At 40.6% G+C, this 19,931-nt stretch overlaps 1 protein-coding gene across 2 annotated transcripts; it reads right to left on the reverse strand.

Annotated features, from left to right (window-relative positions):
- Window positions 1-1,495: 1,495 nt before the first annotated feature.
- On the reverse strand, window positions 1,496-18,143 carry DNASE1 (deoxyribonuclease 1). Of its 2 annotated transcripts, none has more exons than XM_027859700.1 (9): window positions 17,997-18,143; window positions 15,597-15,744; window positions 14,132-14,220; window positions 13,651-13,734; window positions 12,708-12,823; window positions 12,300-12,412; window positions 11,748-11,902; window positions 10,258-10,354; window positions 1,496-2,132 (listed from the first exon to the last, which is right to left on the reverse strand). In XM_027859700.1, exons 2-9 carry the CDS (start codon window positions 15,741-15,743, stop codon window positions 2,079-2,081), a joined length of 855 nt encoding a protein of 284 aa, XP_027715501.1. In that variant the 5' UTR covers window position 15,744; window positions 17,997-18,143; the 3' UTR covers window positions 1,496-2,078. The 2 variants fall into 2 exon arrangements, with proteins under 2 accessions (XP_027715501.1, XP_027715502.1); XM_027859701.1 differs by lacking the exon at window positions 17,997-18,143 and adding an exon at window positions 16,005-16,033.
- Between the last annotated feature and the right edge of the window lie 1,788 nt (window positions 18,144-19,931).

Consider the following 19,931-nt stretch of genomic DNA (forward strand, 5'->3'; position numbering starts at 1 on the left):
CAGTCAACCCAGTGTTCCCCCTTATTCTTCCCCCTCATCTACCCCCCCCAAAAGGAAAGAAAATGATTTGAGGTTTCTGGAAATGGGAATGGAATTTATATTGAGGCATCCTGTACTCTCATCTAGACCCTCTTCTGACTCATGGCATATTTGCAAGATGTCTTTCAGTGATTGAGTGTGTAGTCTGTAATCATGGAGTCCAATAAAGCCAGTTGCCTATGTATTAATAAATTTGTGATGTATACATATATATGTTTATGTATATACACATTTGTGTGTGCATATATTATATATACATATATACACACACACACACACACACACACAAAGATAAGTATAACTATGGTTATATATTTTTGCTAATCTGAATGTTTGCCTTTTTTTAAAACCTCCTTACTCCAGTGCTACTGTCTCTCTGAGTTTGTAAGACCTCCTCTGTCTCTACCTCTGGGACACACAAAGCCAACACTGTTATAGGTTGCAGATATGAACATCTCCAAAGTCTATACAAAGCTGACCACATAAGAAACCAGTTTTCTCTGCAAGTTTTTGAGGGCATGAAAAGGTTTAGTCTTGTTTCTTCTTTAGTATAATCCTTCCATTAACTCCTCTGTTAGGTAGAGTCAGGCTTTGCCCACTCAGGTCACAGCCAGAGCTATAACTAGGAATCCTTTTTCTGGGAGAAGTTCATTTGAATTGGGAGGCTGCTCATGCCCCAGGAGTCTGGCTTGCAACCCCACATGGGATAGGAGGGAGAAAATTGGAGTGCTGTTGGGGTTGGCCTGTGGGCAGTTGTGTCTCAGTGTGCTGTGCTTGCCACATGGCATTGAGGGTTGTTTTGGGGAGAAAATTTGTGCACTCACAGGACAGTCTCTCCTCGTTCCCACCCCTACCCTGTTAACCCCCAGGGCAAAGCCCTGGTAGTCCTGTGCTGGTTAAAGCTATAATCACAAATGAGCTTCATCCGAACAAGGTAAAAAGAAAGGTGGAGAAACTCGAAAACACCCTTGTTAAAAGCTGCAAAAAAATCAGAAATTAGACTATTTCTGATCTAAAAGCTTTATTACATGATTCTATAATCACTTATAGTTACATTGCATTGAGACTTACACACAAGTGCATGTGAATTGACAGATAATGAAAATGTAATATAGATCAGGACCGTGAAAGTCATTTATGCAGATGAGCGGGCATGTTGTCCCTGAACACTTGGAATATCAAAAAATATTAGTAGAATCCATTATGTACCTGCAGTCTAAGCCACCTTAATATGTGCTAAAGAATAGTAAATGATAAGCGGAAAAAGCATTTATTAAGCACTTATATGTAAAGCACTATTCTAAGTACTGATAGGCAGAGACCATCCCTGCCCTTACAGAGCTTATATTTTTTTTTTTTTAAGGCTATTGGGGTTAAGTGACTTGCCCAGGGTCACACAGCTAATAAGTGTCAAGTGTTTGGTCTGAGGCCGGATTTGAACTCAGGTCCCCCTGACTCCAAGGCCAGAGCTCTATTCACTGCACCACCTAGCTGCCCCTCAGAGCCTATATTCTAATGGGGGAGATAACAGACTTAGAGGAGCAGTAGCCAGGCTCAGGCTCTTTAATGTTGATGGATGAGTAGGGCCATAGGTTCCTTCTAGGAACAATGACTGTTGACTTTGATCAAAGGCTTTCTTAGATTCCATTTAAGGTCTTTTTAATTCCTGCATTTTAATTCTGTAACAATTCAGGTGTTTTCAGGATCCTGACTCTAGGATAAGGTTTCAGTTTTAAAATCTAATCAACTTAATTGTCTCTTTCAGGCCCATGAAGGTAGTCAGCTATTGTTTTTTTTTGTTTTTTTTTTAATAAATCAGAGAGGATACTATCATCTTATATCTTCAGCAAATCCTATAACCAGTTTGTCCAAATCTAATGATAGAATACTTTGCACATTGACATTTAGGAGCCCATGTTAGGGGGAAGAAGGCAAATAAAGACATCAGCCATCATTTTCAGTTCTTTTGGTGACTTTGGCCAGAAGTTAGGGAAGTAGATGAAGTAAAGAAGTTAGATGAATATAGCCATCGTGGAGATTCAAGCTTTCTTCAGTGTAACCTCCACAGGATAATGATCACTGATGGCTAGAGCCTAAACAAAGGAAAAACCATGTGATTAGGGCTGTGCAACATTGATAGGAATATATTATTTTTTGTTGTTGTTGTTTTTTTGGATGATTAATTTTAGTTTTCAACATTAACTTCCATAAGATTTTGAGTTTTAAATTTTCTTCCCTTCCCACTTATTCCCCCCCCCCCCCCAAGATGGTGTACAATCTGATATAGGCTCTACATATACATTCATGTTAAGCATATTTTCCTATTAGTCATGATGTAAAGAACAATTAGGACTAATGGGAAGAACCATGAGGATGAAGCAATAAAACAAAACAATAAAGAAAAATATGGAGCATTGAGACTCCATATTTCTCTGGGTGTGGATAGCAATTTCCATCGTGAGTCTTTTGGAGTTGTCTTAGATTTTTGCATTGTTGAGAAGAGCCAAGTCTGTTAAAGTCAGGCCTACCATAATGTGGCTATTACTGTGTACAATGCTCTCCTGATTCTGCTTATTTCACTCAAGTCTTTCCAGGTTTTTTTGAAGTCTGCCTGCTCATCATTTCTTATAGCACAATAGTATTCCATTATATTCATATACCACAACTTGTTCAGCCGTTCCCTAACTGATGGGCATCCCCTCAATTTCCAATTCTTTGCCACCCCAAAAAGAGCTGCTATAAATATTTTTGTACATGTGGGTCCTTTTCCCATTTTTATGATCTCTTTAGGATACAGACCTAGCAGTGGTATTGCTGGGTGTGCACTATTTTATAACCCTTTGGGCATAGTTCCAAATTGCTCTCTAGAATGGTTGGATCATTTCACAACTCCACCAACAATGTATTAGTGTTCCAGTTTTCCCACATGTTGTCCTGTTTATCATGTTAGCCAATCTGATAGATGTGATGTGGTACCTCAGAGTCATTTTGATTTGCATTTCTCCAATAGTGATTTGGAACATTTTTTCATATGACTATATGTAGTTTTAAATTTCTTACTCTGAAAACTGCCTTTTCATATCCTTTTACCATTTATCAATTGGGGAATGTCTTGTATTCTTATGACTTTGACTCAATTCTCTATATATTTTAGAAATGAGGCCTTTATCAGAGACACTGGTTGTAAAAATTCTTTCCCATTTTTCTGCTTCCCTCCTAATCTTGGATGCATTGGCTTTATTTGTGCAAAAACTTTTCAATCTGATGTAATCAAAATTATCCATTTTGCATTTCATAATGTTCTCTATCTCTCGTTTGGTCATAAATTCTTCCCTTCTCCATAGATCCTTGCTCTTCTAGTTTGCTTATAGTATCAGTCTTTATATCTAAATCCTGTACCCATTTTGACTTGGTATAAGGTGTTAGATGTTGGTCTGTGCCCAGTTTCTGTCATTTTTCCAGTTTGCCCAGCAGTTTTTGCCAAATAGTGATTTCTTATCCCAGAAGCTGGAGTCTTTGGATTTATCAAATAGTAGATTAGTATAGTCATTGACTGCTGTGCATTGCATACCTAACCTATTCCACTGATCCACCACACTATTTCTTAGCCAGTACCAAGTAATTTTAATGATTGCTGCTTTATAATATAAGATCTGGTATAGCTAGCCCACCTTCCCTTGTATTTCTCTTTATTAGTTCCCTTGATATTCTGGCCTTTTTGTTCTTCCAGATGGATTTTGTTACTGTTTTTCCTAGCTCTATAAAATAATTTTTTGGTAGTTTGATCGGTATGGCACTGAGTAAGTAAATTAATTTACGTAGACTTTTCATTTTTATTAGCTTGGCCTATCCATGAGCAACTGATATTTTTCCAGTTATTTAGATCTGACTTTATTTGTGTGAAAAGTGCTTTGTAATTGTGTTCATATAATTCCTGGGTTTGCTTTTGCAGGTAGACTTCCAAATATTTTATAATGTCTACAGTAACTTTAAATGGAATTTCTCTTTCTATCTCTTCCTGCTGGACTTTATTAGTAAAATATAGAAAAGCCAATGATTTGTGTGGGTTTATTTTATATCCTGCAACTTTGCTAAATTTGTTCATTATTTCAAGTAATTTTTTACTTGATTCTCTAGGATTCTCTAAATATACCATCATGTCATCTGCAGAGTGATAGCCTTCTTTCTTCTTTGCCTATTCTAATTCCTTCAATTTCTTTTTTCTTTAATTGCTACAGCTAACATTTCTAGCACAATATTGAATTGACAGTGGTGATAATGGACATTCTTGTTTCACCCCGATCTTATTGGAAATGCTTTTAGCTTATCCTCATTACATATGATACTTGCTGATGGTTTTTGATAGATGCTATCTATCATTTTAAGGAAGACTCCATTTAATCCTATGCTCTCCAGTGTTTTTAATAGGAATGGGTGTTGTGTTTTTCAAATGCTTTTTCTGCATCTGTTGAGATAATCATATGATTTCTGTTAGTTTTGTTGCTGATATGGTCAATTATGCTGATAGTTTTCCCAGTATTGAACCAGCCCTGCATTCCTGGTATAAATCCTACCTGGTCATAGTGTATTATCTTAGAGATAAGGTGTTGTAATCTCTTCGCTAATATTTCATTTAAAATTTTTGCATCTATATTCATTAGGGAAATTGGTCTACAATTTTCTTTCTCTGTTTTGGTTCTTCCTGGTTTAGTATCAGCACCATATTTGTATCATAAAAAATTTTTTGGTAGGACTCCTTCACCTATTTTCCCAAATAGTTTATATATTATTGGAATTAGTTGTTCTTTAAGTGTTTGATAGAATTCACTTGTAAATCCATCTGGCCCTGGAGATTTTTTCTTAGGGAGTTCATTGATGGCTTGTTCAATTTCTTTTTCTGAAATGCAGTTGTTTATTTCCTCTTCCATTAATCTGAACATTTATATTTTTGTAAATATTTATCCATTTCACTAAGATAGTCAAATTTATTAGCATACATTTGGGCAAAATAGCTCCTAATTATTGTTTTGATTTCCTCTTCCTTGGTGGTGAATTCACCCTTTTCATTTTTGAGGCTGGTAATCTGGTTTTCTTCTTTCTTTTTTTAAGTCAAATTAACCAAAGGTTTATCTATGTTACTGTTTTGTTTTGTTTTGTTTTTTATAAAACCAGCTCTTAGTTTTATTTATTAGTTCAATAGTTTTCTTAATTTCAATTTTATTAATCTCTCCTTTGGTTTTCAGAATTTTTAACTTGGTATTTAATTGGGGATTTTCAGTTTATTTTTCTTAGGAACATATTATTAACAAATGAGACAGTGTGCTTAGTTTTGGAGTGAGGCCATATAGAGAGGAAGATGTTACATATGTGAGTCTTGTCCTCAAGAAACTTATCATCTTGTTAGGGAAATGAAGCCTAAATCTGGGAAAGATAAGTAGCAGTATGTACCATCCACAGTGGTATAAATACAAGTGTCGAAAGAACTGTAACACTTACCTGTACAGAGAGAAGAGGGTATTGCAGGCATGACTCAGTAGGAGAGTGGAGGCTGAGCCAGGATGGTGGAGTAAAGGCAGCGATTTGCCTGAGTTCTCAAACCCCTCAAAATACTTTGAATAATGACTCAAGAAATTCCAGAGCAGCAAAACTCACAAAAAGATGGAGTGAAAAAGTGTTCCAGCTCAAGACAACAGCAGGGCCCCAGCAAACCAGGAGCAGGCCGCAGGGCGACTGAGTCAGTGGCAGCTGTGGTGGTTTCCAGACTTCTCGGCCCACAGACACCAAAGACAACTTAGGTCAGCTGGAAAGGTCTTTTGCACCAGGGTGAGAGAGGAGTGCAGGCTGTGCCAGCACAGACCAGGCCCAGCAGGCCTTGGAGCCACTGAATCAGCAGTGGCAGCAGTTGCTTCCAGAGTTTTCAGTCCACAGGTGGTAAGGTGGTCAAACAACTGGTCAGAAAGAGCTCACAAGGGTCTCTTTGCTAGCACTGAGGAAGGTCTCTGTATGCACCCCATACTCAGATCTGAGTCACAGTCCTGAGTGGCAGTCCCAGGGCAAGGAGGACCGCGCCAGAGCTTGTGGTCAGAGTTCCAAGGCAGAAAAGAGTACTTGTGTTCACTCACAGACAAGAACACAGGCCAGGAGAAGAGTAAACACCTCTCCTTAGATCATACCACCTTGGAACACCTCAAAATTTACAGGTCCCTAGAAGTATCTCTGAAAACAGCTGCACAAAACCCCTGAAGCTTGGGACACTACACCCTCCAACCTGGAAGCAAAGCCCTAGCCTAACAAAGACTTAAAAGTCAAGTAATAGACTGGGAATATGAGCAAGCAACAGAAAAAAATTCTGACCACAGAAAGTTACTGTGGTAACAAGGAAGATCAAAACATACCCTCAGAAGAAGATAACAAAATCAAAGCCTCCAAAAAAAAAAAAAAAAGAATTGGTCTTAGGCCATGCAAGAACTCAAAAAACATTTTGAAAATCAAGTAAGAGAAGTAGAGGAAAAATTGGGAAGAGAAATGAGAGTGACGCAAGAAAATCATGAAAAACGAGTCAACAGCTCGGTAAAGGAAACACAAAAAAGTACTAAAGAAAATAACACCTGGTGAAAGAGGTCCAAAAAGCCAATAAGGAAAAGGATGCTTTAAAATGCAAAACTGGCCAAATGGAAAAGGAGGTACAAAAATTCACTGTAGAAAATCCTTAAAAATTAGAATGGAGCAAATGGAACTAATGACTCTATGAAAAATCAAGAAACAAAACCAAAAGAGTGGAAAAATAGAAGACTGAAATATCTCACTGGAAAAACAACTGACCTGGAAAACAGATCCAGAAGAGAGAATTTAAAAATTGTTGAACTACCTGAAAGCCATGATCAAAAAAGAGCCTAGACATCATCTTTCAAGAAATCAAGGAAAACTGCCCTGATATTCTTGAACCAGAGGGTAAAATAGAAATTGAAAGAATCCATTGATCACCTCCTGAAAGAGATTCCAAAATGAAAACTCTCGTGAATATTATAGCCAAATTTCAGAGTTCTCAGATCAAGGAGAAAATATCGTAAATAGCCAGAAAGAAACAATTCAAGTGTTGTGGAGCCACAGTCAGGATAACAAAAGAAAGCAGCCTCTACATTAAAGGATTGAAAGGCTTGCAATATGATATTCCAGAGGACAAAGGAGCTAGAATTACATCCAAGACCAAAACTGAGTATAATCTTTGGGGGGTGGGGGTGGGGGGGAGAAATGGACATTCAATGAAATAGAGGAGTTTCAAGCATTCTTGATGAAAAGACTGGAGCCGAATAGAAAATCTGATGTTCAAATACAAGACTCAAGAGAAGCAAAGAAAGGTAAACAGGAAAGGGAAATCATAAGGGACTTAATAAGGTTAAACTGCTTACATTCCTACATGGGAAGATGATATTTGTAACTCATAAGAACTTTCTCATTATTAGGGCAGATAGAATGAGTATATATAGATAGAAGGCACAGGTGTGAGTTGAATATGAAGGGATGATATCTAAAAAAAAGTAAAATTAAGGGGAGAAGAATGTTCTGGGAGAAGATGAAAGGGGTAAATGATTTCACATAAAAGAGGCAAGAAAAAGCTTTTACAACAGAGAAGAAAGGGGAAGTGAGTGAACCTTACTCTCATCAGAATTGGCTCAAAGAGGGAATAACATACACATGCAATTGGGTATAGAAATCTATCTTACAGGAAAGTGGGAGGGGAAGGGGATCAGAGAAGGGGGGGTGAGATAGAAGGGAAGGCCGATGGGGGGGAGTCAGAAGCAAACACTTTTGAAGAGGGACAGGGTAAAAAGAACAGAATAAGGGGGGGGATCAGATGGAGGGAAATACAGTTAGCAATAGAAACAAAAAAATTTGAAGCAAGTTTTTTCTGATAAAGGCCTCATTTCTCAAACATATACAGAACCGAGTCAAATTTATAAAATTAAGAGCCATTCCCCAGATGATAAATGATCTAAATATATGAACAGTTTTCAGATGAATTAACCAAAGCCATCTATAGCCACATGAAAAAATACTCTCACTATTGATTAGAGAAATGCAAATTAAAACAATTCTGTGGTACTACCTCATCCCTATTAGATTGGCTGATAGGAAAATGACAAATTGTGGAGGGGATGTGGGAAAAAAGGCATTAATACACTTAGTGGAATTGTGATTCGACTTTTCTGTAGAGCAATTTGGAACTGTGCCCAAAGGGCTATAAAACCATGCACACTCTTTGATCTAGCAATACCACTACTCGTTCTATATCCCAAAAGAGATAAAAAACAAAGAGGACAAGGACCTACATGTATGAAAATATTTATAGCAGCTCTTTCCTCATGGCAAAGAAGTGGAAATTGAGGGGACGCCCATCACTTGGGGAATGGCTGAACAAGTTGTGGTATGTAATTGTGATAGAATACTGTTGTGCTATGAGAAATGATGAGTGGGATGCCCTCTGAAAAGTGTGGAGAGACTTGCATGAACTGTTGCAAAGTGAAATGTACTGTGTACAAAGTAACAGCAGTATTGTAAGATGATTAGCTGTGAATGACTTAGTTATTCTCAGCAATACAATAATCCAAGACAACTCTGAAGGACTTATGATGGAAAATGCTGTCCATCCCCAGAGAAAGAACTGGTGGTGTCTGAATACAGATTGAACATGTTCTTTTATTTTCTTTATTTTTCTTCAGGGTTTTGTTTTGGTTTTTTTGTCTGTGTTTTCTTTCACAACATGACTATTATGAAATGTTTTGCATGACTACACATGTATAACATATTGAATTGTTTGCCTTCTCAATGGAGGGGCAGAAGGGAGGGAGGGAGAGAATCTGGAACTCAAAGTTTTAAAAACAAATGTTAAAAATTGTTTTTATATGTAACTGGGGAAAATAAAATACTAAATAAAAAATTTTTTAAAAGTGGCAAAGCGTAGTTTGGGGACTTAAGATGACTTAGACAAGGGTAGAAGGCATACATGGGACCGATAGGGGATATGATGTGGACCATGAAATATCAGGATGAGAAATCTGGACCTGATCCTGTAGTAGGAGGTTGCTATCAACGTTTTCTGAGGTGGAATGCAGAGTAACATCAAATTGTTATTTGGGGGAAATTACCATGGCATCATGTGAAAGAATTCTTTTGGAGGGAGGAGATGAGTACTGTAATTTATGCATGAGAAGGTAGGGACTGGGAGTAGGGTGGTGACCATAGGAAAAGTAAAGAAAGGAACAGATGTGGAAAACATTTGTACGTATAAAGAGATGAAAGATTATAAATCTGTGTGGAGGACAACCCACAAAGGTAACACCGAGATCAGGACTTTAGTTCTAGAAGGGACCTTAAGATCACCTAGTCCAGGGGGCAGCAAGGTGGCACAGTGGATGGAGCACCGGCCCTAGGTTCGGGAGGACCTGAATTCATATCCGGCCTCAGACACATAACACTTACTAGCTGTGTGACCCTGGGCAAGTCACTTAACCCCCATTGCCTAGACAAAAAAAAATGGACTCCCATGTAGTCCATTTGACAGCTGAGAAAACAGACCAACCAATTTGTCGAAGGTTACATGGGTAACAGAGCTGCCACTTAAGCCCAGGCTTCAGACTCCACATCTAGTGTATACCACTGTGCTTATTTCAAGCCTGAATGACTGGGAGAGAGTAGCAGATCAGATTTCCTTGGAAGAGATTGTACAAAAAAGAGCCTGATCCTTAGGAATATCATATTTGAGGGGGTTGAGGAGCTGGAAAAGAAGGAACAATGAAGAGAAAGGAAAGGCCCCTCCTCTCTCCACTGGGCCACTAGAGCGGACATTCCTGAGTCCTTTGGTACAATGCCACATGCTCCTAATGGAGGCTTTCATATCAATGGAAGATGCAGGTGTGAACACAAGCACTAGAGCCTGTCTCCATTCCTAAGCAGAAGTAAGAAGCTGCACAAGTGGGAGCTGTGTCTGGCCTTAGCAGTAGTCGACCAGGAGGGGAGAGATTTGTTTCACTTTTGATCAATACCAGTCTCAGAGGAAGGGCCTTGATAGCACACCCAAAATAAGTTTATCTTGAGCCAGATACTGCAGGTCTTAGCCGAAACTGTGTCCAAACTCTGCTAAAAAGGGGTCACTAACATCACAGGTTCCTCTTCAATTGAACTTCAAAACAGGATAAAAAGTGAATGAGAAAAACTTACCATTTCATGACTCAATTTGTATGCTGCCTCGAAATCAAATGTGGTGGCTGATCCAGGCACAATGGCATTTTGTAGCTTAGTTCCAGAGGCCACAATCCTGTAACATACACCAGGGTACAAAGATCAAACCTCCCCTTGAATTTCAGGATCAACATACCCAGAGAATGCATTGCCACCCTTGCCTTAGTCTTACTGATAGGAAATGGGCCTGCAAGGCAAAGTATCAATATAATGGTATGACAGGTACACATCCTGTAAAAGCCAGGACCAGCTTTCTATTATACCCAGTTTGGACCAGGTTCTTGGACCTGCACTGGAGGACAAGTGGACCAGTATTGGAGCACTGTACTGGGACCAAGGCCGGTTTCCATAACTTCAGGGGAATGTACAAAAGTTGGAAAGGGCTGAAATGGAAACTACAAAGTCAGAAAACAGTGCATACGATAGGTAGTCTCAGTTGAAAATGAGACTGAGAAAGCAGCTTTCAAGATCCTGGAACCCCAGGAATAAACAAGGGATAAAGTTTAGCACTGGAGAGTCAACCAGAGGCAAAGTATTCACCTTTCCCTGACAGGTCAGCGTCTTCATATCAGAATCCTTGGATTGCTGCTAGCTCAGAGAGGGTACCTAGATTGGCCACTGTCTAGCTAGGAGTTTTTAAGAGGACTCTGAGCTTGCCACACCCCTACCTCCTGACACTTCGTGTAGAATGTTAGATAAACCTCTGCAGCTTCCCATACTTTGTAATGCTGCACCTGGTACCGGTAGGAAAGAAAGCAGTCTTGGTGCCTCAGAGGGCAGTGGTGAAATGGAGTGACTCAAGAAAGCTTGAAAATCAAAACACGAGATTCATTCTGATCGACGATCAGGTTGTTTGTTCATTTGGTTTTTAAGCCTCAGCTAGAAATGTTAGAACTGGAAGAGAACTTAGAGATTGTCTCATTCAGCATATTTACTCAAAGTCATAGTTCAGCACCATCTAAAAATGTACTTGCACACCTTTTATCCCCCACTACAGTTTTTCTTTTATGTCGCATGCTTTTTGCATACTGTATTATGCATGTTCCAAGAGGATGGGACTTATTTGAAAGGCAGGAAGTTAAGGAACAAAGGTTGTGGCTTAGCCAAGTTCTCACGACCCATAATTTGTGAAGTTGGAATTAGGTGCTCTCTCTCCTTGCAGCCTTCCTTTATTTCAAGCATATAACATTTGAGGCAGAGGGGACCTTAGAGATCACATAATCTGACCACTTCATTTGACAAGTGAGGCAAATGCACCATAAGAGGGAAATGGATCTGCTGAAGAATACACAGTAGTTAGTGGCAAAGTCAGGGCTGCAATGTAGGGGAGCTAAGTGCATGTAGTGTCTGTCACTTGGCCAGTGCTTGTTACCAATGCATTCCTGTCATCGGCATGAAACAACCAGACATATCTGAATGCCAGCTAATCTCACACACAGCTGAGCAAGAGGCCCAGGGACCAACTTTACCTGTCATAAGCACAGTCAGTCGACGTCACAGTGGTGTCTGCAGTGTCAGGAATTAGCCACTGGAATGCTGGGTCAGTGCGGAGACGGATAGATGACCAGTGGGAAGGGGTGACATAAGTGCAATCAGCATTGAAATCTCCCATGAACAGAATGTCCTGTCAAGCACAGTCCCACTGTTAGCCAAGAGGGTTCTGTTTCTCAGGGTGCCAAGTGCGATAGATATAGGGACCAACACTGGATCTGTAATCACTGGTATAGAAAACTCCTAAGGAAGGAAACTCCCTCCACCAGTGCAGAGTAGCACCTTCTCTACAATTTATAATCTTACAGAGTTGCCTAGGGCACTGGTAATTTAAGGGACTTGCTCAGAGTGGCATAGTGAATAGAGAGCTGTCCTGCAAGCAAGGGAAATCTAGGTTCAAATCCTCTTAATTGGGATAATGAAAAAAATGGGAGAGGACACCAACCCCTCCTCACCTCCCCAAATCCCTTGCCTGCCCTAGGAAGAGTGAGAGGTGTGTGAGGTCTGTGTTTGGATCCTCTAACTCATACCTCTATGTCCCATTTTTGGAGGACATCTAAGTAGACATTGTAGAGTGCATCTATTTCAGCAACAGCATCATTTGGGGCTGCGTGCAAGGGTACAATGACGAACTCTTTCACCTCTGAGGAAGCAGCAGCAGCAGCAGCAGCGATGGTCAGTGCTTGTCTCTGTGTTCTGGTGGCCCAGTCCCTCTTTCCCCACCACCCCTGCCCATTCCCAGTCTAGGGTAACAGCATACTGAGCCCTATCCTACTGAGAGGGTAGAAGTGTAGGTAAGGGGTAAAGGGAGAGATGTGATGGGGGAAAGCCCTGAAAACAAGATGCTCTCATCAGGTTGTGGGAGGATCCAGGAATAGTCTAGAGGGAGTTGGCTTTTGGGACGCCAGCTAAGTCTTTTTCCTTTGAATGTTTCTTGCCTGTAATTGGGGAGGAGAATTTGACGATGGCAGGCTCCCGGCTGAAGGTGTCATTTCCACAGGGTTCACAGCCATCATCATAATAATAGCTGTCTAGGACGGACACTTTGTCAGGTCTGCAGGGGACGAATTCAGGCAGAAAATGAGTTGAGGGGAGTGGTCTGCGTTCTCTCCCCTAGTTGGTATATAGTCCCCAGGGGTGGAGGACGTTGGGGAAAGGATGAAGGAAAAGAGAGAATGGGTAAATAACTGAATTTCTCAGCTTTTGCATGGTCTCTTACTCCTGACTTCCAAAATCAGATATCAGCCTTTCTCCCATCTAATTCTTACTTTCTGAAGTGGTTTTCCTCTAGAACTAAGACTATTGATCAGAGATGCTCACATAAGGACATGGAAGCCTACACACCATTATTGGTTTAATCCTGGCCTTGGAGGGTTAGGCCACTAATGATGTCTGCAGCTTAGCCTGCTCACTTTCTCATCCTGGCTTTGGATTTTAGGTTCAGGTCTCAGTAACCCTGCATCTCCTGGTCTCTGGATTCTGAGTCTAGCCCTGCTGATGACAGAAGGTAAGTTAACTCTGTATCCTCTGTTTCTGACTCTGGTATGTCCTTGATTGGATTCTTGATTATTCTTAGTTTTGGTTCCTGTCTTCATGTGAAACTGGCCCACCAACTTCTCCCAGCTTCTGCTGACAGTGATGCTGATACCCTAATTAGGTTTTGGCAGACCAATAGAAGCCTGGGTGGGAGATGGGGAGAAGGTAGCAGGGTCCCTTTCATCCAGTTTCTGCTTATAGGTAGAATCCCACCTGACACCACTGCTGTCTATTACCCTTCTACCCTTAGAGGGGTAAATGCTTGTGATTAAGGATCTCGAAGTCCTTTATTTTTCTTTCCTAGAGAAGCCATCTTTGTTTCCTCTCCCAGTTTGGGGGCATTACCTGAATACAAAGAGATAGCGTTCTTTGTAAGTGTTCCGCCCTAGAGGCTCACTGACCACAAAATGATAGGCATTTGGTGAGTCTCTGAAAAGAAATGAAAAATTAAGCATTTTATTCTTGTAACTGGAGGGATCTAAATGAAGATGGGGCCAATGATGCCCCATCTCACTTAACTATACCTTCTACTCTCCACACTTTCTTTCTAGATGTTTACCTGGTGCTGGAGAGTGTGGCAGTCACCATATCTGGGATTCATGGAAAAAGAGCTTGTTCTAACCCTAAATATCTTTGGGCTGATCCTGCAGGTTTATGTTTTCACTGTAGGCCTGTCTCAAACCCCCCTCGTCATAGCCCTTCCCAATCTCATCATGGTCTGGATTTCAAACCCAGGATCTCTCCCTGGCAGCTCTCCTCTTCCACATCCTGGGATGACTAGTCATCATCTTCTTTCTGTACATGGCAGCCCAGCTCAGTGACCTACCCGTTGAGTTTATCCATCAGTTTCCCTACAGCTGTCAGATAGTTGTCTCTCACCTCCTGGATGAGGGCAATATCATACTGATTCAGGATCTGCAAGTGGGGAAAGACTCAATACAGTGAAAAGTGAATTTCTGAATAAGGAGAAGCTGGTATACTTCTCCTGTGTACTGCAGGTGACCTCCCCAAATCTCATCATCTCCATGGTTTTCTCCCCACTCATACCCACAATATTCTTCCCCAGGCCTTCTTATGCTTCCCAGGATCCCCACAATGACAAAGCCTGAAGAGCTCCCTGGAGTCAGATTTTTACTCTGTAAGATTGCAAGCAGAATTCTGTCTGTTAAACTCCTCTCAGTTTCAGCGTGCATGCTAATGAACATATCAAAGTTATACAAAACTATCAGTCAACTCACCCCATAGACTGGGCTACTTCTCTATTTTTATTTCAATCCTTATGCTTCCATCTGGCAGAATGAATTCTATTATGAAACAGTAAGCCTCTATCTCATACCACTTTTTTTTTTTTAGTATATTACTTTCAAAACTATCCTGCTTGTCTGTGCTTCCTTCTGAACTTCCTGCTGTTTTCTTCTATACAGTTTTAAAAATGTTTCCATGACTGTCTTTTTTTTGGCATCACTCTTATTAATCCTCCTTCCTAAAAAACTCCCTCCTCAGTTAATGGGGAAAGAAGGGAGTAGGGAGAACTCTTCGTGACAGATAAATGTAATTGAGCAAAACAAACACTGTGCTCATGTCTAAAAACAGAAGTCTCTTTCTGCCCTTTGTGCTCATGTTCACTCTGTCAGGAGGTGGGTAACATCCTTCCTCAGAGATCCTCTGGAGACATGGTGGCCCTCCCATCTTGCTGCCTTGGGACACATTAGGCTCCATGGGCCCACAGCCTCTCTGGTTGCACTGGGAGGCTACCCTATTGGGTTTTGATAGCATTCCCTTTTACTTCTCTCAGGCTTCTGACTGGCTCCTTGTGCAGTTTTTGGACAGAATAAGTTACTGTAGTTTCTCTTTACATTTCTTTATAATTGACCTGATGCAAACTTTAGGATTTTTTTTAAGAGTAGGTATAAGGGAGCTGGGTGGTCTGCCCACTCACCTCCACCCCTTTATTCCCTCTTTCAGACAATCATCTTAGTTGGAAGTCTCAGTGCTGGTAAATGCTTAACAACTTGTTCTCAGGAGAAAAATGGATGCATGACACACTTTCAAGTTTAATATGCATTACTGACATTATCTCCATCACTTTTCTTAAGTCTAGACAATCAACAAAACAATGAATTAAGCCCTGATTCCTAGAATTTGACCATTTCCAAGGTGTAAATGTTCACAATGAAAACTTAGCAATCAGCTCAGAGCTGGCTCTAGCACAACATGACTATTCCCCAAGTCTTCCTAAAATCAAGATCAGTCATGGTGACTGTGGCTCACCTGGGCCACCCAGGACTTACCGTCACAGTATAGTCAGAGATGGTGTTATTAGACATCTTGGTCTCACCAAAGCTCTTGATATTGAAAGAGGCAATTCTCAGGCACAGGACCACTTGCAGCAGATAAGCCAGGGAGAGGAGTGATGCTATTAGCTTTATAGTAGTCATTCTGCAACAGGAAAGGCACGTCTAGGTAGGAATCAATAATTAGTGATGTGGACTCCCAGATACCAACTTTGGGCTCGAAATACAAACTGATGAGTAGCAACAGCACAGATGGGATATGGAGGAGGAGAAATAGATATGTTACTTTATTCTACCACTGGATCCCATGCAGACAGGCGGCAGTCTGAACTCACCAGTACTAGGGTATCCACTAAGACTATTCATTCTAAAGATCTGAGTTTGAATGCTGGCTTAAACACTTACTAGCTGTGTGATCCCAGGTGAGTCACCTTTCTGTGTCTCAGTTTCCTCATCTGTTACGATTGGGATAATAACAGCACCAACCTCAGGGCTGTTGTGAGGATTAAATGAGTTATATTATTCATTCAATGAATACTAATTTGTAGAGAACTGCTTAGCGAGTTTTTGATCTCTTTTTGATCTCTAGCTGATTCTGTAAAGAGAGATATTGTCAGTCTTACTTGTCAGACTCAAGAAGAGGCTTTGAACTTTTTTTAAATTAAATTTTTTTAATGAACAGAAATTTATTTTCTTTTCCTCCTACCCTCCCCCACTCCCCACTCCATTGAGAAAAAGAAAAAGAAAAAGAAACTCCTTGTAACATATGCTTAGTCAAGCTAAACAAATTCCCTTATTGGATGTGTTCAAAATACATGTGTCTCTGCACATTGAGTCCATCACTTCTCTGTCAATGGGTAGATAGGATGAAAAATTATTTCTCTCGGTAATCATGTCTTGGAAACTCAGAGCTCCCAGCCCCCCTTTTGCTCCAAAGGACGTTACTGATAATAAAATTCCATTGAATTTTCTTATCCTGGTCAAACTCCAACCCAGGCCTGAATTGATTTAATCTGCTTGGATCTGGGTGAAGACAACAGATTCTTCTGTTTAGATAATCCAAGACTGGGGGTGGTCTGATAGAACAGATATTAAGTGACCTAAGTCACATATTCAAGACCTCATTTTAATCTAGCCCACCTTCCAATGTGTTGACCAATCAGAATTGACTGGCACCCCTCGGGAACACCTACTCTTCGAAGAGCATATAACTGTGCACCCCCAAATTCCAAACTGAGCCAATTCTGGACTTGCCCCCTTAGCGGGGACCAGTTTTGGACTGAATTCCCATGCAATGCATGTCAAGTCAGCTTGAAAGAAATTAAAATGGTGACACACACACACCCTAATTTCATTTGTCTCTTTGTTAGAACAGACTGTTTAAAAATTGGGGTTTGACAACATATGCTTCATTATCAGTCCTGTGGAATCCTGGATGGTCTTTGCTTGGATCAGAGTTCTTACATTTTTCAAAGTTGTAGGCTTTGAACTCAACAGACCCTTAAAATCTTCTCATTAGATGGGACTCCAACCTAGGTGCTACTTGTCTAGGAATCTGCCATCACAGTGGGGAGGGAAGGCCCTTTGTCTTTCCTGAGTCCAAAGGATTCTGGTGCTTCCACCAGGTAATTTCTACCAACATTCATAGGAACTGATTGTGAGGATAATCAATGACTATAAAATAATTGATGTTCTATTTTACTACCAGATCAAGAAAGAGAACATAAAAATAGGCAAAAGACTTTTGATGGAATGTAATATAGTGAACAGGATGTTGAATTTGGAGTCAGAATACTTGGTTCTGCTGCTTACTACCTGTGTCCTCTTGGGCAAGTCCTTTCAACTTCCTGGGTCTCAGTTTCCCTATCTGGTGGGCTATATTAAAATGAGGTCTTGCATATGTGACTTAGGTCACTTAATATCTGTTCTATCAGACCACCCCCAGTCTTAGACTATCTTGCCCCTCCCTTCTCCCCAAGATGGCATGCATTCTGAATACCCCTTCTCCTAATCTGCCCTCCCTTCTATCACCCCCCTTCTCTTATCCCCTTCCCCTCCTATTTTTCCTGTAGGGCAGGATAGATTTCTCTACCCCATTGACTGTATAGCTTATTAGAAGATGATTTTTAGGGGTAGCTAGGTGGTGCAGTGGATAGAGCACCGGCCCTGGATTCAGGAGGATCTGAGTTCAAATCTGGTCTCAGACGCATAACACTTACTAGCTGTGTGACCCTGGGCAAGTCACTTAACCCCATTGCCTAGCCAAAAAAATAAAAATAAAAAGAAGAAGATGATTTTTAAGGTCCCTCCTGGATTCTAACATTTCTCCTGATCATCGCAACTGACCCAGTAGAGTTAGTTCCATGCACTATGGACTTGAAAGAAATAAGGTCTCACCTGAGATAGATCTTCCACAAGCACTGGCACAGGTAATCTCAAGAACTGGTAGTGGTGGTGTGTTTTTTCCCCCTTAGTATCAATTGTCTTATATTGCTGTACTTGTCTGGATGGGGCAGAGGTGATTCAAAGACACGTTAGCCTGGCTCCTTCTTTGCGGTTGTGAGAATTTTCCTCCTGCTCAGGGGTTTTAAACATTCATCCAGCTGTGACCTTTCCTAGGGTGTATTTGTACATTGCGTCATCTCTGAAGTTGTAGAACAATGACACTGTGTTGGTTTTTAAGTGGGATAGCCTGCTACTACCAAGTATTTATTCTTAGGACTAGAAAGACTTTGAACCACTGTAAAAATAGCACTTCGTATCCTAGTAGATAAGTGTTTACATTTATTTTATTTTTATTTCTAAGGCTAGCCCCAAAGACACTTAACATTGCCAATATTTGAATCTGGATCAAGGGATCCATACCAGCTGTTCATTCAGAAAAAGTCAAAGCAGAATCAGATTTTCCCTTTTTAATTTAGTCTCTCTAGTTTCCTCGACCTTTTTTTTTTCTAGGAAGACTCTGGAATCCGTAGTCTTGCACCTGGCAGTCCCAGATAGACCTTAGGCTGTTATGAATCTAACACTGTCAAAAATGAAAAATCACCCACTCCATAGACAGACAGCTCTATTGTTTCCTGGAAAGTTCTTTAGATTGAGCTTAAATCTGCTCTTTCCACTTACACAATGTGGTTCACCCTATTTCCTTCCACCTAAAATGTCCTTCCTGTCCATTTCTGCCTGTGGAAGTCTTATCCAACCTTCAAGGCCCACTCAAATGCCACCTCCTCCCTGAACCCTTCCAGCTGGAAGCAATAATGGAGCAGATGATCAGTAAGGGCCCTTCAAGCTTCAGATCCTATGAGCCTAATGTCTCCCTCCTCTAGGTCCCCATAGGGCTTTGCTCATATTGATACAACAGTACTATCCCATTCAGTCTTGTATTTATTTGTGTATGCCTTACTTATTCTAGTAGATTTAAAATTCCTTGAAGGTAGAGACCATGTCTCATTTGTCTTTTGCTAAACTGAATTCTACCCAGTTCAGCCTAGTGCTACCCTTTGAAACTTTCCTTAGATTATGAAAAGGATTCACTGTATATAAATAGGTGGGGTACAATAGCATATCCTACAGGTAAGCATTACCACTGACCCTTCCCCAGAGACAATTACTGAAAAAAAAAGAGGGGAGGTTTTCAGTTTATCAGGTGAAGATGAAGAAATATTCCTCACTGGGAAAAGGTCAGCCAACATTCTGTGTAAAAGAGAAATTAAAGAGAACAAAAATGGAAACTTTTGCTTTGTAGACCACAAAAGTTTTTCCTCACTAACCTGCTTTTTCTCCTACTTATGGGCCCTATTATTTTCTTAATCTATTACTATAAGAAGTTGGGGAAATAACCGAATTATGAGGTTGGCATGAGTAGGAATGAAAAAAATCTGTGAAACTCTGTTGTATTTGTAGGGAGTGGTGGCAAAGTGGACGTGGGCCAATTTAAGCTGTAGAAGCTCGCGTGCTACTGATGTTATTTTAAACTGAACCTGTTATTTCAATGGTTTGGGAACTCTCACTGAGGAAAGTCCACCTGCTGGTTCAGATCAGCATATCCTCTGCAAATTACAGCTTTAGAGGGTGGCATGGGATCCTCAGAGTTAAAAATGACACTTCTGGGGCCAGCAGAACCAATAAGTATCAGAGGCAGGACCTAACACCATCTCTCTGTCCACTGCACCACCTTGCCTCTAATGCCTTTGAGAGAGGTCAGAAAAGAGAGCAGAATAATGAATCCAGTACTTTTAGGGTTATTGCAAATGTCAGTTGGAGTTGGGCAATGCTACTATTTCTTCTTCTTCTTCTTCTTCTTCTTCTTCTTCTTCTTCTTCTTCTTCTTCT

This window comes from Vombatus ursinus, unplaced genomic scaffold (assembly GCF_900497805.2).
Source record: "Vombatus ursinus unplaced genomic scaffold, bare-nosed wombat genome assembly UNPS02014171.1, whole genome shotgun sequence".
Lineage (NCBI taxonomy): Eukaryota > Metazoa > Chordata > Mammalia > Diprotodontia > Vombatidae > Vombatus > Vombatus ursinus.